General features: G+C 33.5%; 1 protein-coding gene across 5 annotated transcripts in view; it reads right to left on the bottom strand.

The window, feature by feature from the left end:
• The window catches only part of LOC105320998 (cardioacceleratory peptide receptor), a 32774-nt gene extending 12221 nt beyond the window's left edge, over nt 1-20553 (bottom strand). The window contains exons 1-2 of one of the 5 annotated variants that reach the window (XM_011419151.4): nt 20209-20553; nt 2389-2864 (exon numbers count right to left, since the gene is read on the bottom strand). In XM_011419151.4, coding sequence (XP_011417453.3) covers nt 2389-2520 — 132 coding nt within the window. In that variant the 5' untranslated portion in view covers nt 2521-2864; nt 20209-20553. Of the gene's footprint in view, nt 1-2388; nt 2865-2943; nt 2959-3058; nt 3175-7130; nt 7290-20208 lie in introns of those variants that run through there. The other 4 variants (XM_011419153.4, XM_011419148.4, XM_011419149.4 and 1 more) reach the window with 4 other exon arrangements.
• Between the last annotated feature and the right edge of the window lie 257 nt (nt 20554-20810).

Raw genomic sequence — 20810 nt, 5'->3', positions numbered from 1 at the left:
CTTTGTAAGTATACATTTTGATGCAAACTCCAACTGAATTGGATCCGCCAAAGCGTGTTCACCACCTTACTCTCATCTCTGCTATTTCGGGCTAGTTTATCGAAAATGAAAGTATGTTTTAATTAATTTTACAATAATTACTTATCTTGTAAAATTAAATTATAATTTACGCATGTTGAAATAGCAAATGTGTAAGCAGTTACTCTCGTGCAGGCATTATTTTTTTTTTTAGTTTATTGGCAAAATGTCTTAATTTATAAGTAAAGATATAAGTTAATCTTATAAATTATATATATCTTTGAATTACTGGTATTTGGGTGTGTTTGAAAAGCTTTCACAGAATCGCAACAGGAAAGGGTCTGAACGCCTCAAGGCCGTTTAACATTAATAGAAATTTAAAAAATTTCAACAGAAAATTTTAGGTCAAAGAAAAATTCTCGATTAAAACCCACATGTCAATTATTTTAATTTATTAGTAATTAACTACGTATGAAAATCCGAAGAGCGTGGATATAGAGTTTTCATGTTGTATTTTATTGCTGAGTTAAAAAATATAGAATGTTCCCGGTTCTCTTTTTTCTTTGATTAAAATCTATTCTACATGCGTTTTTCATTTAATAGCATTATTTTCTTCACCTTATGTTGAAGGTTATAAATCATTTTGTTTCATCCTTGCAACACTTCACTGAGTAACAATAGAAGTTGGCGACCTAAAGACCGGAAACTACGTAATACAAATAGCAAAAATTACATAGCAGTTAATGGCGGTCGGTATCATTCATGAAGGAAAAAAAAAGTTGCAGATGACATCAGCAGACAATAAAAGCCATTCTAAGTTTATAACCAATATACCCAAGATTTTTTTCATCATTTCAAAACAATTTGTTTCCCTTTCGGGCAAATTCAAACGCTGGAAATATAGTTTATGATAAGTCAAAGATAATGATTGCCTTTTACATTGACGCGGACGGTTTGGGATTGAAACTCGTTTCATATTGAATCTGGTTGCTTCAACACCTTCTCTGTTTTATTCAAAACGACTGAATTGGGAATATCGCGAAAATTATTTCATGATTTTATTATTACCAATATCATTCAATCACTTTATTATATTGAAAATTATGTTTTGAGTTTTAATCTATAAAGTACAATTTGCCTTTGTCAGTGAACTTCTTGGTTTTGTTTTAAATCGTGATGATGACTACAACAATTATGATAACTATGTATTCAAGCCAATGCTTTTGATAACTTTAATACTTCTACTAAACCCTATTTTGTTTTCAAGCCAATGCTTTTGATAACTTTAATACTTCTACTAAACCCTATTCAGAGGTGCTTTCTTAAAATAATTGAAAAAGTTATACATATATAACTAGCGTACTATATAACTTCAATTTCACTCCTCATTTCATTATTCTCATATCATTTTTTTACTTTCTCCAAAAAAGTGGGGGGGGGGGCCAACTCCATGATAATTTCATTTTTTATATGTAAATTTTAAAAAAATTGTTGCTGCGAGAAAAAGTGGGGGGGCCAGGCCCCCCCCTGGCCCCCCCCTGATGCTACGTGCCTGCGTGTTGATATTCGATGTGTTGGGTTTTTATTGTTACTTGTACATGTATATCACCATTCCGGTACAACGCTTACGGAATATTCAATTCATCTTGGATTATCTCCGACCAAATGAAATCTCTGATTACTTGCTTGCTTGATTATTCATGAGCTGGACTCTGGTCGGTTATCATGGTTTTTTTTATCATTTCCAACGATTAGCCATAAACAGGATCACCAACTCTTAACCAAATTCCCTAAATTTAGAAGAAGGTGATTACAATTGTATGGCTGACAGTATAATCAGCTGTTTCCATTATACTAGTACGGCTTGGATTAAACGATATCAAATTAATGAATACTAATGAAAATACTAACCAGTGAATTAATAAATATTGTTATCTCTTTTCTCTCTAAACTTAATACTAATATATAGTTAGAAATTTAGCCAATTTAATTCGATTCCAACTTGGTTTTTGGCAGAGCTAATAAGTACGACATGTTTGTGTACGCCAGACAGAGCACCTCATACTCTAAAAGTTGTAAAAATTCAGAGCTTGTCCATTTATAATTAGCTTGTCATTTAGTATTCTGCAATTACTCGCCTTTTTAGCTACTTGCTCATAAATAACAAGCATTTCAAGTTTATGTATCAGCTAACACTTATCTAAAACTCGGTACATGTACAAGGCCGGTGTAAAATATTGTAGAAAACAAAAATTTAATACGCTATTCAGATGTGGCATGCAATGCTAATATTGTCTTCAGATGCATCATGCATACCAAATATTACTTTTAAGTTTAACAGTAAAAAAAAATATTTTAATTTCAACTTACATGGAACCACAGAGCAAAGTTGTTTGATACTTCACTTGTGCCATTGTTCTCTGTTGAATTGTCGTAGGAAGCCCCCGTTATATTGTCCTTCAACACACTCCCGTTCATACTTAGAAAAGTCCAGTTCTTCATTGTATTTGACTAATTTTAATTTACACCGTTCCACAATAAATATTAAAAATAACGACACACAATCTCAAAATCTGCATTGTTCATTTCTATAAACCAGATTCCTAAGAAGAGTTTTATCACAATAGGGCACATTACATGGGCTTCATCCTTTGATGGGGACGCTTGATAGGTTAGAAACGTAACGTCTTTGTAAGTTGCGATCCAATTGACACGGGTCTTTTATATGTTTTGCCGTAATTAGCAGATGGGCGCTGTGATGACGAGATCGTCCATTGATCCAGTAAACTCACAGCGGAAAACACATTGCTCTCCGTCGATATCCCTATATCATGTACCACAACTTCCTGAAAAAAAAATATTACAGCAGTTATTATGTTTATCAAATTTTATTCAGTTTTAGTATTAAACTAAAGGTTTCAAAACCTCTCAGCCTCCATTAGAGCTGGGTGATAGGAATCTAACTTCAATGGAATCGTTAGATCTTTAGAAGTAGCAATGCAAGCAGGCACTGCGCCACAGTGGTACAAAAAAACAATACCTTACAGAGAGGATCTCATCCTTAAAGATTAATTGTTACAAGTTCTTCTGTCTATCGGAATGAAGGTTGGAGAAAATAAAACGAAATTTTTTTCCTGCTAATGGGCGATTCCAGGAAATGGAAACCTATCTCTGTCCGATTAAAGATGTGTGATAAATGTATGATACCGAATGAGGGGTGTGACAAATTTAACATCATTAAGGCGGTGTGTGCCTGTAGTGTTAAAATGACGCAGCTTTCTTATCTGGTACTTACTGTATACAATAATGAGTTTCATTACACGTAATATTCAACTGTGGACTGTCTTTCCTATTACCTATTTTTAGAGGTGGGGGTTATACAGAAGCATTGATTAATCTACTGGAGAAAAAGAGCCTATTTAAAAATGCCAAACATCTATAAACTGACAAAACGTAGATAAAATTGTCAATATATGTATGAAGGAATCAGAGTCAAAAAGGTGCAGTTCTGGATGAATACGTAGCATTGACTAGCTGTTTTTAAATCATGCACTTTATGATTATGAATTTTTTCCTCCAATGAAGTGCAATATGTGCAACCGTGGGGATTGGGTGATACATTAAACATGGAGCATTCACCTCCTCAAAGCACAAACTCTTCATTGATACGCCCAGTTCTTTCAAACTGGGTTATGGTAAAGTGTAATCATTAACGCAGTGCTCCCCTCTTGTTTCCTTCTTTTTCGATAATATTATTCGCAATTTGATTTGATTATTGAATGAACACGAAATATATTGCTGTAGTAGTCGAAACGGTAAACCCTGTCTAAAAATCATTCTATGCAAAATATGCTTCTTATACTTATCAATATATTTCTAACAATGGAATGTTGCGTGTTGTACTCAATGCTTAATCCTTTTCCCCCCAAATTTGAAGATGGGGGAATAAGATGGTGCAAATGCCCATTCGGTTTATTAGTGAAATACGATTTCGAATATATTTTCCCCAATTAAATCTATTCAAATATGTTATAATACAAGTTTGCAAAATCACAATTTCTAACTATATTCAGCTTTTAATATATTTAACAAAAGATAAGAAAAAAAAAATTGTCAGAAATTTTTTGCGGTATCAAACCCATCACATAAAAATCCTAGGTATTTAAGGTTAGCTTATGTCAGGAACACTAACCACTGAGCCATTTCAGACACAACAAAGTAGGCTGTTTAAATACTATGTCTGACTTTGACCACGAATTTACGGATTTTTTTCAAAACGTTCGATTGTTGAGATACAAAATGATGTTTTTAATGTATAGTGGGTCATTTCTCCACGTTTTTGTTGATTGAAATCGGTTTGTTTTCAAATAGACCTTATTTAGACTATGAGAAAAATACGGAGCACAGACCCACTCTATAAAAGAAAATGCCTTGAAGTTCTAAAAAATGACAGTATTTGCAGGTTTTGATATGTATACGCCTGTTTGAGTCAACATATTGCAGGTATTGGAAATGTTTATAGGTTAAAAATCAATGATATGTAAAATGTATATTGTTTTAAATGATTTTTTTTTTAAAATATCAGATTTATTGATAATTCAATTTTTCAGTAGCTTGTCCGACCGTGCATGTGCATTTTACACGCCTTATCCACCCATCTTCTTTCGTAATATTCAGCTATAAATCACATTTTGTAACATCAAAATCACGTGTTCTTTACCCAATGAATGCACCATATCTAGCATGTGTTTATTCATCTAAAGCAAGATAAATATATGTTAAATGTTCTGAGTTGTGCAATGTTAATAAATCTTGCAAACCTTCCTCCTCTCGCCTAACTGTTTTATAACAAAAATTTCTTTTATAATAATTGAATATTTAAGAAATGAACTTAATTAGACAGACATGGGCTCCTGCCATTTTAATTTAATTTGCTACATCATATACTCGTGTGAAGTCGATGTAGTTCATTGCCAATTATCATTGTCATTTTATATAATACGGTTTTATTCCTGGTAAAATTTTATCATAAACAACATCGGTTCAATATCATTTATCATTGACTTATAAACACTATCATTGACTTATAAACATTATCATTGACTTATAAACATTATCATTGACTTGATCATAGTTTTATTTAAGTACAATAAATAATAAAGCCATGACCGAAACTGCCAACACGTTTTCTATTATTCTGTTCTGTCGAAATGGGAATGACTACCCAAGTTATACGAGTATAATCTGGGCTGGGGCAGTTTACGCTTTATAATCCGCGAAGCGTAAATTGCTTCAATCCAGGTTAAACAAATATAACTTCGATAGATATTGAGTTCATTCCTTATAATTTAATTTTCTGGTTTTTACTGTACAAACTGAATGCATTTTACTTTTAAAAATAATATTAATCTGTTCAAAATTCAAACGTAACGTCAAGCAGATTAGTGCGTCTTTGACGTTGGTGCATTGTGACGAATAATAAAAATACAGGAAGTGTTCAAATTTCATGTGGACAATTTTTTACTCCATTTCTGTCGGATTAAATGTAATAATTGAATAACAAAGGTAGGTAAGCGCTGTAACAAAATTAACATCATTAGGTTGTGTATGCTAATATTAATATTAAAATGACGCAGCTTTTTTAGCTGGTACCTATATGATTATGAATTTCATTACAGATAATAAATATTCTGCTGTGACATGCCTTTTATGTAGGGATGGGGTATACAGAAACTTCAATTCGTCTACTAGAAAGAAAGCCACCTTTAAAAAAAGGCCAAACATCTACACTGACAAAACACCGATAAAATTGTCAATATATTATATTCGTAGAATTTTTAAAAAAGCACACTTCTAAATGAATGCGTAGCATTGATTAGCGGGCTGTCTACCATGGCAGGGACGTAGCATCCATAGCCTCTTTTTCTCACAGCAAAGATTTTTTTTTTATATTTACATTAAAAATATTGAATTATCCCCTCATTCATCCTGAATGGTCCCCTCACTTTATTCATTTTTTTTTTTTCGGTGAGTCTGCCTACCTTTCAAAAACGATGCTACGTGCCTGCATGCACTTACGATTATGCAGTTGTTTTTTTTCTCCGCTGAAGTGCAATATGGAAGATGGGGTTATTAAAATAACACTGAACTTGTACCTCCTTAAAGTAAAGACTCTTGAGCTTCATTGATAAGCCCAGTGAGGGCTCTTTCAAAACTCACCAATGTATCAATCTTGTTTTCCTCTATTTCTCTAATATTAGTCGCAATTTGATTTTATTATTGAATGAACGAGAAATATATTGCTGTAGTAATCTATGTTTCAAGGCATAGCGGTAAACCCTGATAATTTGTCGAAAAATCTTTCTTTGTCAATCCAGTTGGATTTTGCGTGTCCTACTTATCCCCCTCCCGCTCAAGTATTCGGTTATATTCTGCGATAAAATCACGTTCGATCTGTAACACCCATGTCATGTGGTCTTTACTCGAACGAATTCACATTATCTATAGCTAGCATGTGTTTATTGATCTAATGCACGATAAACATGTGATGCCAGCTTATTAACTTTTGGAACCCTCCCGCCCCTCCTCCCACTTTTTAGAAAAGATATATCTTCTATATATAATTGAATATTAAAGGTGCAGTTACAGAAACTTGACTTAAACTAAGGCTCTCCAAAGATAATTCTAAGTTGAACGTCACCTTTAATCTTCAAAATTCGACGAGATGAGATTCGAACAAAATTTTCAAACAAGTGATTTTTCATTTATTTACAGATAGTGATAAATGAAAAATATGGTGATTATTTGTTTTCTCGGTTATGAAGACAACTCTAGTGGGTATCCCATATGGTATTTATCCAAACATGTGCTCTAAATACATGTACATATATTTTCTACTTCTACAGATTGCAGTTTAACCAAACAAGAAAAGATAATATTAGAAATTGGGATGGGTCTGGGTGTTTATTTTTAATCAAACGACAATTCCTCCTTCACGTACGCTGACTACGCTCGTGGATGACGTAAATTACAAAATGAACCAACTTTGAACAGACAAAGTTGTTTATGAAGGCTTCAAAGGATTAGTTTCGAGTTCATGGTAGTTAACATACCTCTACTTTTTCTGGGTACAAAACATCAGCTTGTGTTATTTTTTTTCAGCAGAAACGATGCACAGTAACAGTGCAGCTGTAACTCGTCTCTCCACGACTACAGGGGCGCTGTTTACTCAATTCTACTTTCTTTTTACAAAACATTTTTAAAAAGAATAAAAAGACAAGGAATTTACCCCTATCCACTGAGCTATTAAAGTAAAGAAATACAGATTCTTAAGCCTCTCATGTGGTAATAATACTATTCAAAGGATCTGGCGCAGGGATTAAAACTTATACGATTAAGCGCATATACGTTGGGTTAAGCTTTTCTTCTAGACGCTCTTGAGTTGAAATCATATACCGAGAGGTTAATCGGAAGAAAAGCAAACTCGTCTCAGATACAACGTTTAATTGTTTGGCTCTCTGATCGTTCTCATTACAACGTAGGATATGATAGCAAAATGTATAATGCAGGTAAATGAAAGGGTGTTGCTGTTTTCAAACACTCCATACATAAGTATGGTCGCGTGAGAATACTCCTTACAAAGTAGTTAGAAACGTATAGATCATAGTTTATGAATTTGAGCAAATTTTAAGTATTTACGATTTGACTTGATCTATACCTACATGTATGCTGTTAACTTGTTAATATTAACCTCAATAAAATGTAAATACCTCAAAAGCCAAAAGATATTTCTTTTTCACTATATATTTTATTGAATATCAACATCTTTCAAAGATATGTTCATTAAGTCGCATCTTAAATTGATCAAGTTTGGATAGATTTAAATACGAAAATAACCCTAAATTTCCAAAGTGATTTTAACAATCAAATGCAAGCTTTTGTTTCATTCCGCGAAAGATATCATAAAAAAAGCTCTGAAAAAGTTGATGTTTATTAATGATATCTATTTTAACCGATAGGTTGTCAAGAAATAACTATATATTTCATCAAATATGTCAAAACAAAAAATGCAGAAAATAATTTGCATTAATGAGTCTAACATTTCTTCAAAAAGGCGACCAAAAATGTGACCAGAATACCGATGAAAAAGAAGAGTTAGGAATAAAATATACTAAAGAAAAACATTACATGCTTTTATTGCTCTACGGGCGACTTTTACTTCTAGGATCCCTAAACATTTCCCTATATTGTCCAAATTACTTTGTTCTGTAATCATGTAATGCAACAAAAAAGTCAGATATCAGATCTGTTCATATTACATGACTATACGTTCTCCGACTTTTTACCCATCTGTAATGTCGTTTTACGATCTAACTAGATCAAACGACTGATGTCTTCCTGGCGGGCTTCGCTCCCAAAGGTTAAACGTTCTACGGGAAAAAAAGATAATTAGTTCTTTTCTCTACACTACTCTTCACAGAAATTGTAATGTCTCGATCTGAACAAAGCAGACGACAGGCATCCGAGATCCGATATTATAAAAACCATGATATATTATTTCATATACACCGAGGAATTGACAATTCTATGTCCGTTGGTATTAAAAGTATGGCGCTTCCATTATTTCACCTCCGAAGTGAATGCAATAATCCAGCGACAGGCAATATATATAATATATCACACACAATGTCGATTCATCGTGAGCATATATCAGGATGAAAAACGCGATAATTTATCATGTATACCTCAAGCACCTAGTATTTGGGGTATATTGTACATCAATCATGTTCGCTAAGTCGTTTGCTTACAAAGTTTTTTTTCGATGTTATTCATTAAAAAATGTGTGTCACAAGACTGCTTCTTGTATATATTAAAAAAATAACGATAACTTCTATGATAAGTAACGATAATTACAACTAGTTAATAAATTATCGTTTTAGAATCTAACGTTTATCAAATCTGGATGTGTTAATTTCTAACAAACGGTCAAAATTCAGAATGATGGCGTTTATAGCGGAACAGTTATTGTCGAAAGAATGTGGAACAATACCCTACAGCACAGAATGCATTGTATATAAAACAAAATAAAATTAACATTGCTGGTTTGGCAATATTACTCTGTAACATTCCATCATGCTATATTCTAGAGCCAGGAATTGGACGCCGTACACAAGCATCATTAGTATAGTCTTTTATCTCCACGCTTATTGGCTTCTTGCACGATCAGTTGAAAAGTAAAGAGAAACTTAAACGGGGCACAAAAACTATCACTGACATCAATATACGTTGTAGAAACACTAAAATTTGTACTTAATATCGAATCTATTATTATTGTACCGAAATAAAGATCACCTGATTATTGCTGAAAACGTGAGCATAAAATGAAATTGTATTACAAGTGCATGATACTAGTTTTATACCCAGTAACACAATTATAATTGACGTTTGTCTTTTTTTACTCGCCCCAATCGCACTACAAAGACTGCACTTAGGTAAGTCCAATTATACGGATGAAAACAAGAATAACTCTAAAATACAGTGATGTATCTCATAACTCAATTTCTAATAAAATAAGAAGCACTGATTAACTTCAGTCAAAGTTACTTTGGCAAATCGTACAATTGTCCTGATTGCAGCAGAGAGTACTCGTGAATTCTCTGTGGGTGGGAGTTACGATGGCATAGATTTCCATTGTGTTTTCAATGATTGTCTATAACGTTCATTAGTGAGTTCACGAGTGTTCAGCCAGGCATAACCGCAATGTTTAAAAATCTCATAAATACACATTAAAGCACTGCTTTTCCGAGGTCTTTTGTTCTTTAATTTATATTACATGAGGTGATTATTGGAATCTCTTTTACACAGTTTATTGTACTTCCTACTTAGTAATCCACGGAAGAAGATGGTGAGGCATCTAATGAAATATTCATTATAATTGGTACATTTATATCCTGGAGCCAGTGCAGACTTGTTTTCTTTGTATAAAATCTCTCTCTCTCTCTCTCTCTCTCTCTCTCTCTCTCTCTCTCTCTTCTCTCTCTCTCTCTCTCTCTCTCTCTCTCTCTCTCTCTCTCTCTCTCAGAGGTGGAAAAATGTCAGTGGGTAGAAAAGACGGGATGGAATGCACACAGAATAACATTTATTGCAAAGAATCTGAGTGTGTAATGAATGTACATTTTTCGTTGAAATACAAACATCAATATTCTTGACGTTTTCAGAAGAACAATTCTTGACGTAAGATGCATACGTTCAGTTATGATCTATGACTACAGAACTTCACTCAATTTACACGATTTATTTATTTATTTATAGTTGTACAGCATCATTTAAAGGTACTCCACTCATATAGGTAGTCAATGCTGCCGTTGGAGACCAAGTCAAAATTATTATGGACCTTTATCGTGCTAGCACCTACATGTATTGTGACATACGCCAGCAGAGACCTGGAAGTTAATCTTTCTGGCTGGTATGCTCACTATATTACAGCCAACAGTTGGAGGCGCAAATTTGTACATAATCATATAATAACTCTTTATTTGTGTTGAGGTAAAAAGGTATATCTAACCTGGTTAACTCATAAAAATGGGGGTTTCCAAAACTCTAGACCTACTTTCTATTTCAACAAGGAGCGCCCAGATAATAAAAAAAATCCATTACATCTAAATGATGAATAGATAGCAATTCCAAAATAACATTTGGTATCTCTATGGGAAATGGAATAGTTTTAAGAGCACGAACTCTTTAAACCTTTTTTTCCTCCGCTGTAACCTAAGTATCCCTACTACTTAACTTATAAATCCCAGTGCCCACTCATCATGTTCTTTCTTTATCATATTCAATCAAAACAATGCACTCTCGTCTACTCGGTCTTTAATCTTGTCAGATATTTCAATATTAATATTTGTTATTACAGACTCGCTAAAATGTTGAACATAATTAAAATCTTAATATAAAAAGTGGTAGTAATCACGCAAATGTTTGATATTCTTGTCATTGAATTTGCACAAAAATCAATCACATGTTGTCAGCTATCTCCCTCTTATTTTGGACAACAAATTTTATTACATATAATTTCCATTTCGTATAAATCATCTTGAAATCAACAGTATTGATGTCGCCTATGCATTTAATACTTTTGATATTGCTTTTTATTTCAATTCATTTGTTTTAGTGCTTTGCTATACAACCGACGAATTCTAATATCCATCTTGAAGCCTGATGTCCAGACGACAGTGCTTGTTCGACGGACACTTGAGTGCATGTTGTACAATTAACACAGGACCTGTCATATCAATAAAAGACCTGCATATTCCCAAAATATAAAAACAATACTTAAATGATCTCAGGCTCCATAACGAAAACATTTATCTATAGATCTTTATTTCAGAAAAACGGGCTGTGCTTTTATTTTGCTACCTTATCCGTCAGCTTCTTGCCTGACATTATCATTGCGTCAGTCAGTTATATCTAAGGTTTGAAACTTGCATTCTCTGAAACAGTGCAGGCAATGGGAGCTACCAGTTTAGTCTGGCAAGCTTTTTTGAAATCTATTACTTGTGCAAGTATTGAAATTTATTTAACATCAATCCGTAAGATTGTATTAGTGTAATTCACTTTCTCTCTGAATTGTCTTTGGGGGTGAGTTGTTGTTGTTTTTTGGTTTTTTGGGTTTTTTGGGGTTTTTTTTTTACATTTCCAGTGTAACCATCAACTTATTACTTAATTGTTATTTACTTTATCACCTTATGTTGTATTAGAAAACATTTATCTATAGATCTTTATTTCAGAAAAACGGGCTGTGCTTTTATTTTGCTACCTTATCCGTCAGCTTCTTGCCTGACATTATCATTGCGTCAGTCAGTCATATCTTGCATTCTCTGAAACAGTGCAGGCAATGGGAGCTACCAGTTTAGTCTGGCAAGCTTTTTTGAAATCTATTACTTGTGCAAGTATTGAAATTTATTTAACATCAATCCGTAAGATTGTATTAGTGTAATTCACTTTCTCTCTGAATTGTCTTTGGGGGTGAGTTGTTGTTGTTTTTTGGTTTTTTGGGTTTTTTGGGGTTTTTTTTTTACATTTCCAGTGTAACCATCAACTTATTACTTAATTGTTATTTACTTTATCACCTTATGTTGTATTATTGCAGTTGTATTAAGGTTCTTCGATCATCAGCAAAGTATTCATGTATTTATGCAATTTATGAAGTAATTGCAATTTTGGTTACGGTGAATTAACGGAATAAATAACGTATACAAGTTGCGATCAAATTAGAAAAAAGGTTGTATTGGTGCAACGGTTGCTCGAGCCCCTTTGCCTTTCGGTTGTAGGTTTCCGTGGAGCCACTAAGCCAAGCAGTTCATTGAATGACTTAGAGTGATATTAACACCTAAGACTAATCTTATGGTACGGATAAAAAAAATTCGGATAATTTAGAGTTATCGAATATTGCTGTGGATCGAAGATCGTTGACCACCGTGTTTGTCAATTTTCAGTATTGTAATTTGAATCACAACCCTATTCGTGAGATCATGTTGATACAGTTTACATATTTTAAATGTATTCTTGCATTATTACATTGCCAACTTTACGTAAACCCATGTTATTACAGTTTACCACATATTTCGTGAGAAAATGTTGCATTTTTGGAAGAAAAAGGAATCATTCTTTAAGTATTATAAGGTGATAGTTTTGGTCGGGGCGTGATCAAATCTAATAAAGCCTGAAGGGCTCATCACCTCATGATATTCAAAGAATGATTCCTTATTACTTACATTTATATAATTTTCAGCAATTGTACGATAAACATTTTAATATAAATAATTGGACTGTATAGTACAAAATCGATACGTAGTGTTATCACAGGCAAAAAATGTTGCATTATTATGATATACTCCGTACATCCACTGTACCAGTAGACAATATTACCATCGTTTGCATAAACTTTTTTTTATCGTAATTATATAGTCATATGTACATTGATTGAGACTCTCAATTTGAGAGTAAATAAAACACAACCTGGCAATTATCATTACCATAATTGTTAGCTTTATTCGTGTTTTTCATCAATGATACATTTGAGTGGATTTTTTGCATAGAGGTGCTCGCTGTGATACACAGACAATTCAACACTGCCTAAATCATGATTCGGTTTTGTCTTCAGCAGTATATGAACTTAATAGGATTTCGGAGAAATATTCAGTGGATGTAAATATTTAAGAAATAAACAACGTTATTTAGTGAACATGGCGTTATGAATAGCAATTGCTCTGTTGGCATATTCCATGATGCGCGCTAGCGCATCATAGAAAATATGCCAGCAGAGCAGTTGCTATTCATAACGCCATGTTCACTAAATAATCGTTGTTTATTACTTATATTTGCATTTTACCACTTGCAAATACCCTGTATTAGCCTAGACCTTGACATTTAGCTATTACATCAAAAGGAAACATTCAGACTGCAATGTATCTTTTTCATTCACATAGATTTGTTAACAGAATCAATGACAGTAATTCCTTTAAAATGTTATCAAATACATGTTTTAATATTACATGTAAATACGTCAATTTTAATGGAGTTGGAGAAAAACACATGATGTATCGTATAGTGGTTTAAATCTATAACGTCATGGAAAAGTATACATAACGTTACACCTTTATGACGTCATAGTATACTGACAGAGCAATTGCGATTATAGAGAAATAATTGCAGCTCCTCCGTATGGGCTTACAGTGGGAAAGAACAATGGAAATGCAAATATAAGATTATATCCAGTAGAGATCACTGGTACATAAATGTAAATAATGCAAAAGAATATGACATTGCGTAATCTTAACCTAGATGGGTTAACCTCGGTGAGGATCTGCAGCCCTTAATATCCTGCGAGTGGAGTTAGATACTCGAAAATGCGAAAACATGTCACTCACTCTCACCGGAAAAATCGTCCGCGGGTGATTCAGAAGTAGAACTAAATCTCCGTGATCATCGACCAATAGGCCAAACAATTGACTCTTAAAACCCGTGATTTGAGACGACTGAAAGCGTTGTTATGTGATTGCAATGCTCAACAAGACACTTTAATTATGCTTATTGAAAAACACCAACGATTTATGCGTTCGGTAAAATTGAAAATTCAAATTGAATTGCAAATACAGTATAGAATGGAGACAAACTTGTTGTTATGTTCTCCTGACGTTAACAGGGGTCTTCAGTTTTCCATTGTTCGGTAATTAGTACTCTTCGATTAGTAGAATGCTAATCAAATATTAAAACAATCAGGATTGAAAATGGAACTAAAATTTCAAAACAGTTGCCATTTAAACATGCTTATAACACATTATGTTGACGTCAATATTACATCTTTATAACCTTTTTAAATTGGGATTTTCAAGGAAATGATTGGCATATTCCGGTGATTCCTGTGAATGCATGTTATAAGCACAAATGAAGCTTATTTGATAGATGGCACTTTAACCACGGCGCGCTAGCGCATCATAGAAAATATGCCAGCAGAGCAGTTGCTATTCATAACGCCATGTTCACTAAATAATCGTTGTTTATTACTTATATTTGCATTTTACCACTTGCAAATACCCTGTATTAGCCTAGACCTTGACATTTAGCTATTACATCAAAAGGAAACATTCAGACTGCAATGTATCTTTTTAATTCACATAGATTTGTTAACAGAATCAATGACAGTAATTCCTTTAAAATGTTATCAAATACATGTTTTAATATTACATGTAAATACGTCAATTTTAATGGAGTTGGAGAAAAACACATGATGTATCGTATAATAATTTAATTCTGGTTGTAACGCGCTTTCTGATTGGCTAAAAAATTATTTTATATCGTATAAAGAATGTTGCCTACGTCACAGTAAGACTAACGTCAAAAACGTATCCATACGCCTGACGTTACGTTTGAATTTTGTACAATTTTACGTCATTTTAAAGGTCAAATGACTGTTTTTATCTACAATAAAGAGTAAAAATATTAAATTATAAGCAATGAATTCAATATTTATTAGTTTTATCCGATATAAAATGGTTTGAAACAGTTTACGCTTTTTTATAAACCGCTTCGCGGTTTATAAAGCGTAAACTGCCCCAAACCATTTTATATCGTATAAAACAAATAAATATTGAATTCATTCCTTAAGTGGTTTAAATCTATAACGTCATGGAAAAGTATACATAACGTTACACCTTTATGACGTCATAGTATACTGACAGAGCAATTGCGATTATAGAGAAATAATTGCAGCTCCTCCGTATGGGCTTACAGTGGGAAAGAACAATGGAAATGCAAATATAAGATTATATCCAGTAGAGATCACTGGTACATAAATGTAAATAATGCAAAAGAATATGACATTGCGTAATCTTAACCTAGATGGGTTAACCTCGGTGAGGATCTGCAGCCCTTAATATCCTGCGAGTGGAGTTAGATACTCGAAAATGCGAAAACATGTCACTCACTCTCACCGGAAAAATCGTCCGCGGGTGATTCAGAAGTAGAACTAAATCTCCGTGATCATCGACCAATAGGCCAAACAATTGACTCTTAAAACCCGTGATTTGAGACGACTGAAAGCGTTGTTATGTGATTGCAATGCTCAACAAGACACTTTAATTATGCTTATTGAAAAACACCAACGATTTATGCGTTCGGTAAAATTGAAAATTCAAATTGAATTGCAAATACAGTATAGAATGGAGACAAACTTGTTGTTATGTTCTCCTGACGTTAACAGGGGTCTTCAGTTTTCCATTGTTCGGTAATTAGTACTCTTCGATTAGTAGAATGCTAATCAAATATTAAAACAATCAGGATTGAAAATGGAACTAAAATTTCAAAACAGTTGCCATTTAAACATGCTTATAACACATTATGTTGACGTCAATATTACATCTTTATAACCTTTTTAAATTGGGATTTTCAAGGAAATGATTGGCATATTCCGGTGATTCCTGTGAATGCATGTTATAAGCACAAATGAAGCTTATTTGATAGATGGCACTTTAACCACGGCGTACACTTCATTTGAGCTATTGCATTTGTTTCTCCATGATGCTGTCTTGAATTAATTACCATAGAGCGAAGTGATGCATGGCATGGACCAAGTTAATATCAATTACTGCTTCTCCTCTTTGTACAAAAAAACCCACCAAAGTAAAATGGTTGCCTTATTTACGTGTCGAGCGACTGTTGCCGTAGATTTTAGCCTTTGGTCAAAAGCAAGTCGTTTTGAGTTTCAAACATGGAAAAACTATAAAGTAAAACGTCGCCGCTTTATTGTTATTTAGCATGCAGACATACGTCTCACTTGGTCTCTGGACAAAAGAACAGCATTCACAAGATATCCATAAGTGATTTTTTTTTCTTCAGGAAAAGATCTAAACCTTGTAAATGGCCAAGGGGTAAGTTACGCCCTCGAAACATATATATGATCCAAACAGTTATCCAGGGAAACATATATATGATCCAAACAGTTATCCAGGGAAACATATATATGATCCAAACAGTTATCCAGGGAAACATATATATGATCCAAACAGTTATCCAGGGAGAAGATTTTCAATACATCAAGTTTTTCTAACAAAAAGTAAAATGATAGGGTCAGGTAGGTTTTTTCATATTCATCAATAAACAAATAACAATCAACAAATATTTGTTGCGGATACTTTAATCACAATATTGTTTTCAATGTCTGAAGATGACTTTTTCGATCATAATTTTTTAACCTGTTCAGCAATCATTATCCTAAATTAAAATGAGTTCAGGCGGGCTAATTGATCAAAAAAACACAGTGGGCACGCAACGCTCTTTCAACGATGACACAACTTTGATACCGTATCATACGACTTCGATACAGAAAACACGCATCATGGTTTCAACGTTGATTTTACAACAATACTACAACGTTGAAACAACACTATTACTATTTTCTATCCAAAAAGAATAGATAATATAGTTACTGTTAACATAGTCGTCGTTAATATTGTGACATTAAATGTGTGCACAAAGATGGCGGAATGACAACTTTGATACCACGTTCTACACCAGACTATATAGGGGCTCATATTCTGATCTTGTGAACGAATTAAATGGTTTTCTATGCATGGAGTATTGAACGAAGTCGCATTTTCATTTGGTGAACTTGCAGATCAGCGACATCTTTTATAGTTCGGTATCAGAGTCTCTATAATATAGACCTATATACTATAGCCATGATAAGCGGTCAATTTAACAACATTGGGTGTACTAGTATGTCAATAAGATCAAGGCATAGATTGTCGTTTTGGTGCTATAGATCCATTATGAGGAGACAGTTTATTAAACTCATCTCTTTTTGAGTTAAGGGATAACGAATATACAGCGACCGTTTTCTGATCAGGACAAATTATGTGTTTGTAACATTTTTCATCATTATGAAATTGTCAGCTAAAAGCAAAATTTTTTCATCGGATTTACCTTACTTGGATTTAAAACTATGCGTCGATATATTGTTTTATTATACTTTCATGTTAAATACTGAAATCTGAATTGGTAATCCGTTCTATTACCCTCTGCGTTAGCAACACACTTGGCAACGGGTAACACAACGAATTGTTACATGCGCGTAAATTATGCGCGTACGGTTCGCCGTTGAATTCACATTATTTCTATAAAAAGCAGTAAAATTTTCTTCAAAAATAAGACATTTAGTATAATAAAATAAATAGTGTCTGTTAGGGAGGGTTGACACCCCTCGAAAACCATCGGTTGACAATGGTTTTCTCGGGGTGCCAATTTCAACAGTTACCCTCCCAAACAGGCACTATTTATATAATGTTAGATATGTGGTATGCTTGCTTATTAATATAAATGCACGACGTTACATACTTTATATTAATAATGTGGTTGGGTTTTCTCACTCTGGAGCACGAAAAAAAAATTATTTGATTTGTACATAGAACAATTTTAACAAGGCCTTGGACTTTCAGTAGGACGTAACTATCTATTTCTTGAGTCAAAACAAGTTAAAAATGACGCTGGCTTCAGGTGAAATATACACCAATTGAGTAGCCTTAGCTCAAAAGCCAGACAAATCCTGTTGATTTCAAAGAGGAATGGCTGAGTGGCCTACAATGAAATAGACAGGCCTACGTCACATCGCAGTTTGACACCAACTACCCAAAGTCCAAGCTCTTGTTAAAATGCATATGGTTCTATTTTATTGCATTATCTATTACAGTGGGATTGGGAACAAGTTATAAAAGCTTAATTCGCCCTCTTCCTGTATGTTGAAGAACAAATACAATGTAATTTCAAATACATATGATTACGCCATCAAACGGGAACATCAAAGATATCAAATTGGCTCCAATGTGTCAAAAACCAATTTGAAGATGCATGTCAATTGCATTGCCAATTGTTTAGTCTGTGGCAAATAGAAATCAACACCATTTGTCGGACTGTATGCTGAGTTTAATAGATGTAAGTGTATATTTCACTGGAGGCCAGTATCAATAGATGTAAGTGTATATTTCACTGGAGGCCAGTATCAATAGATGTAAGTGTATATTTCACTGGAGGCCAGTATCAAATTCAACTTGTTCTGTAATGATTGCTGATTAGAAAGTTAAAGTACATCATACAAACAAAAATTACATTGTTTGTTACAATATCACTTATAAAAGCTAATATGTTTTACGGTGCGACCGTTGGGGCGAGCGCAGCATGTGATCAAATAATGAATTATGATAAAAATAAAATTAGCATCGCACCGTAAATGAATTTGAATGCAAAATAAAATAAAACATACCTTTTTTTCAGTAAATTTTCGTCATTCATAAATTATAAGATTTTTTATTTATTTAGAATTTATCTCAGATACAATGTTGTTGAATTAAAAAGATTTTAAAATATTGTTCATTACAGTATATTTACATTCCAAATATTTTTTGCATGTAAAGTGTATGAAAAGCTACTGCAGTTATAAGACTGTAACATACACAGGGTACTCAAATTACTGGAGATAAAATAAAGAGTATTATTTAACCTATTTTTTATTTAATTTCTATATCAATTATGTAGTTTAAATTTCCTCTGTTCATTTATCTCTGATTAAAGCACAATATCTCGTTTATAATAGTTTTGAAATAGTTGTGTGCTTGGAAGCTTTCATCGAATTATACAAACCGGTAGGGGACGTGTATTGCTTATGCAATACTCTCAGAATGCTTGTTATACTAGCATCAGGGTTGTTATTAAATTTGTTCCCAATGCCTAAATTACATAATCTTTCTTTTCTTCTCTCTCTGTTTTATTCCGTCAATCAATTTGATTATGGAGTCTAAAATTTGAAGTTCGGAATCTTGCTATGCCACGTTTTATGCATAATGAAAAGATGATTTAATATTGACAAATTTCATTTTGTAAATGAATTATAGATAAAACTTCTTAATAACATTTTACAAATCGCAACCAAAAGTTGAAATTGGACTGCATGGTTGATAATCTTTTTCCATTATCATAATCAGCTCAGTTTTTCAATGGGATTGATTGTTCATTTTTTAAGGCTGCCTTCAATTTCCTTAGCAAGTGTAATTCTTGGTCGTTAACAAAATTTTCAGTGATATATTATTCTTTAATATCCGAGACCTTTTCCTCAAAATCACGAGATAAATCATTTCTGAGGTGGCGATATTCGTTTTCTCTGCGTAATCCATGCAATTCGTTCTGAAATTGTTTTCGTGTTTTATTAATTGTTTTCACTTTTAATGAAAACCAATAATGTTTTTTACGATATTTCTCTATAGTAAAAGAGAATATTTTCTTTTTACATCCGTTTCCAAAAATTCCCCCATGACATTCTTTAAAGTAGTTTGAATTACTCTAAAACAGCAAATTGTTCTCTCAATTTATTAATTTATTGTTCCGCATTTGACTGGATGGATCGATTATTTTCAAAATGTCGGTAAAGGTGAGGCTTGTTTTTTTTTTCAAAAGTAAGTCCCAAGAGGGGAATTCTTTCCCAGCCACTCGCAGGGAACACAATATTCCGATTATACATGAAAGACCAGTTAAACACTGAATTTAATCATGGAATGGGGCAACACTTTATAATGTGGTGTAAGTGTATATGTTCAAGTACATATCAGTATCCGCTCCAAGTAAATTTCAGTAGTTAACACTCACCGATACCGGATGTGTTTTCCTTAATCGTCATCTCGGATCTCCTACGGATTGAATAGTGATACACGCAGCGCGGATAGTTAATCAAACACTCGGCAAGCTCTGTCCATGTAGAAAAGTCGTCAAGCCAGCCTCCAGACGGCTTTTTTACCGTTCTGATAATTTCCCAAGCAATGATAGCTATTACATTAATACAGTAGACCAAATCATTATTCGTCTTTCCTTGACTTTCTACTCATTGAATTATCGAGTGTGGAATGCTCAGTTCTGAATAATTGATAAAATACAGAGTGCGAAATTAATATGAAACCAACTATTCAGCTGAGCCATTGCATTTGGCAGCAATCGGGTTCACACTTTAATAGCACAAGAAGGTGACAGTCCGAAGTTATAGTGGATACAGATCCGTTCACGCTGACAGGCGACCATACCCGGGCAGTACATGTATCTTCATACTCATCACAAATGGCTAACGCTGGAGTACGTATCAGTACAAATCTACTGGTATATGCCCCCCAGGGGAATAGCTAGTACCCACGGGGAATACTTCATTTTAAACTGAGGAATAATTCCAAGGATTTCTGTTTTATGAATCATCGTAAAGT

Source organism: Magallana gigas, chromosome 2, assembly GCF_963853765.1.
Source record: "Magallana gigas chromosome 2, xbMagGiga1.1, whole genome shotgun sequence".
Taxonomy (NCBI): domain Eukaryota; kingdom Metazoa; phylum Mollusca; class Bivalvia; order Ostreida; family Ostreidae; genus Magallana; species Magallana gigas.
This window is presented reverse-complemented; position numbering and strand designations above follow the sequence as displayed.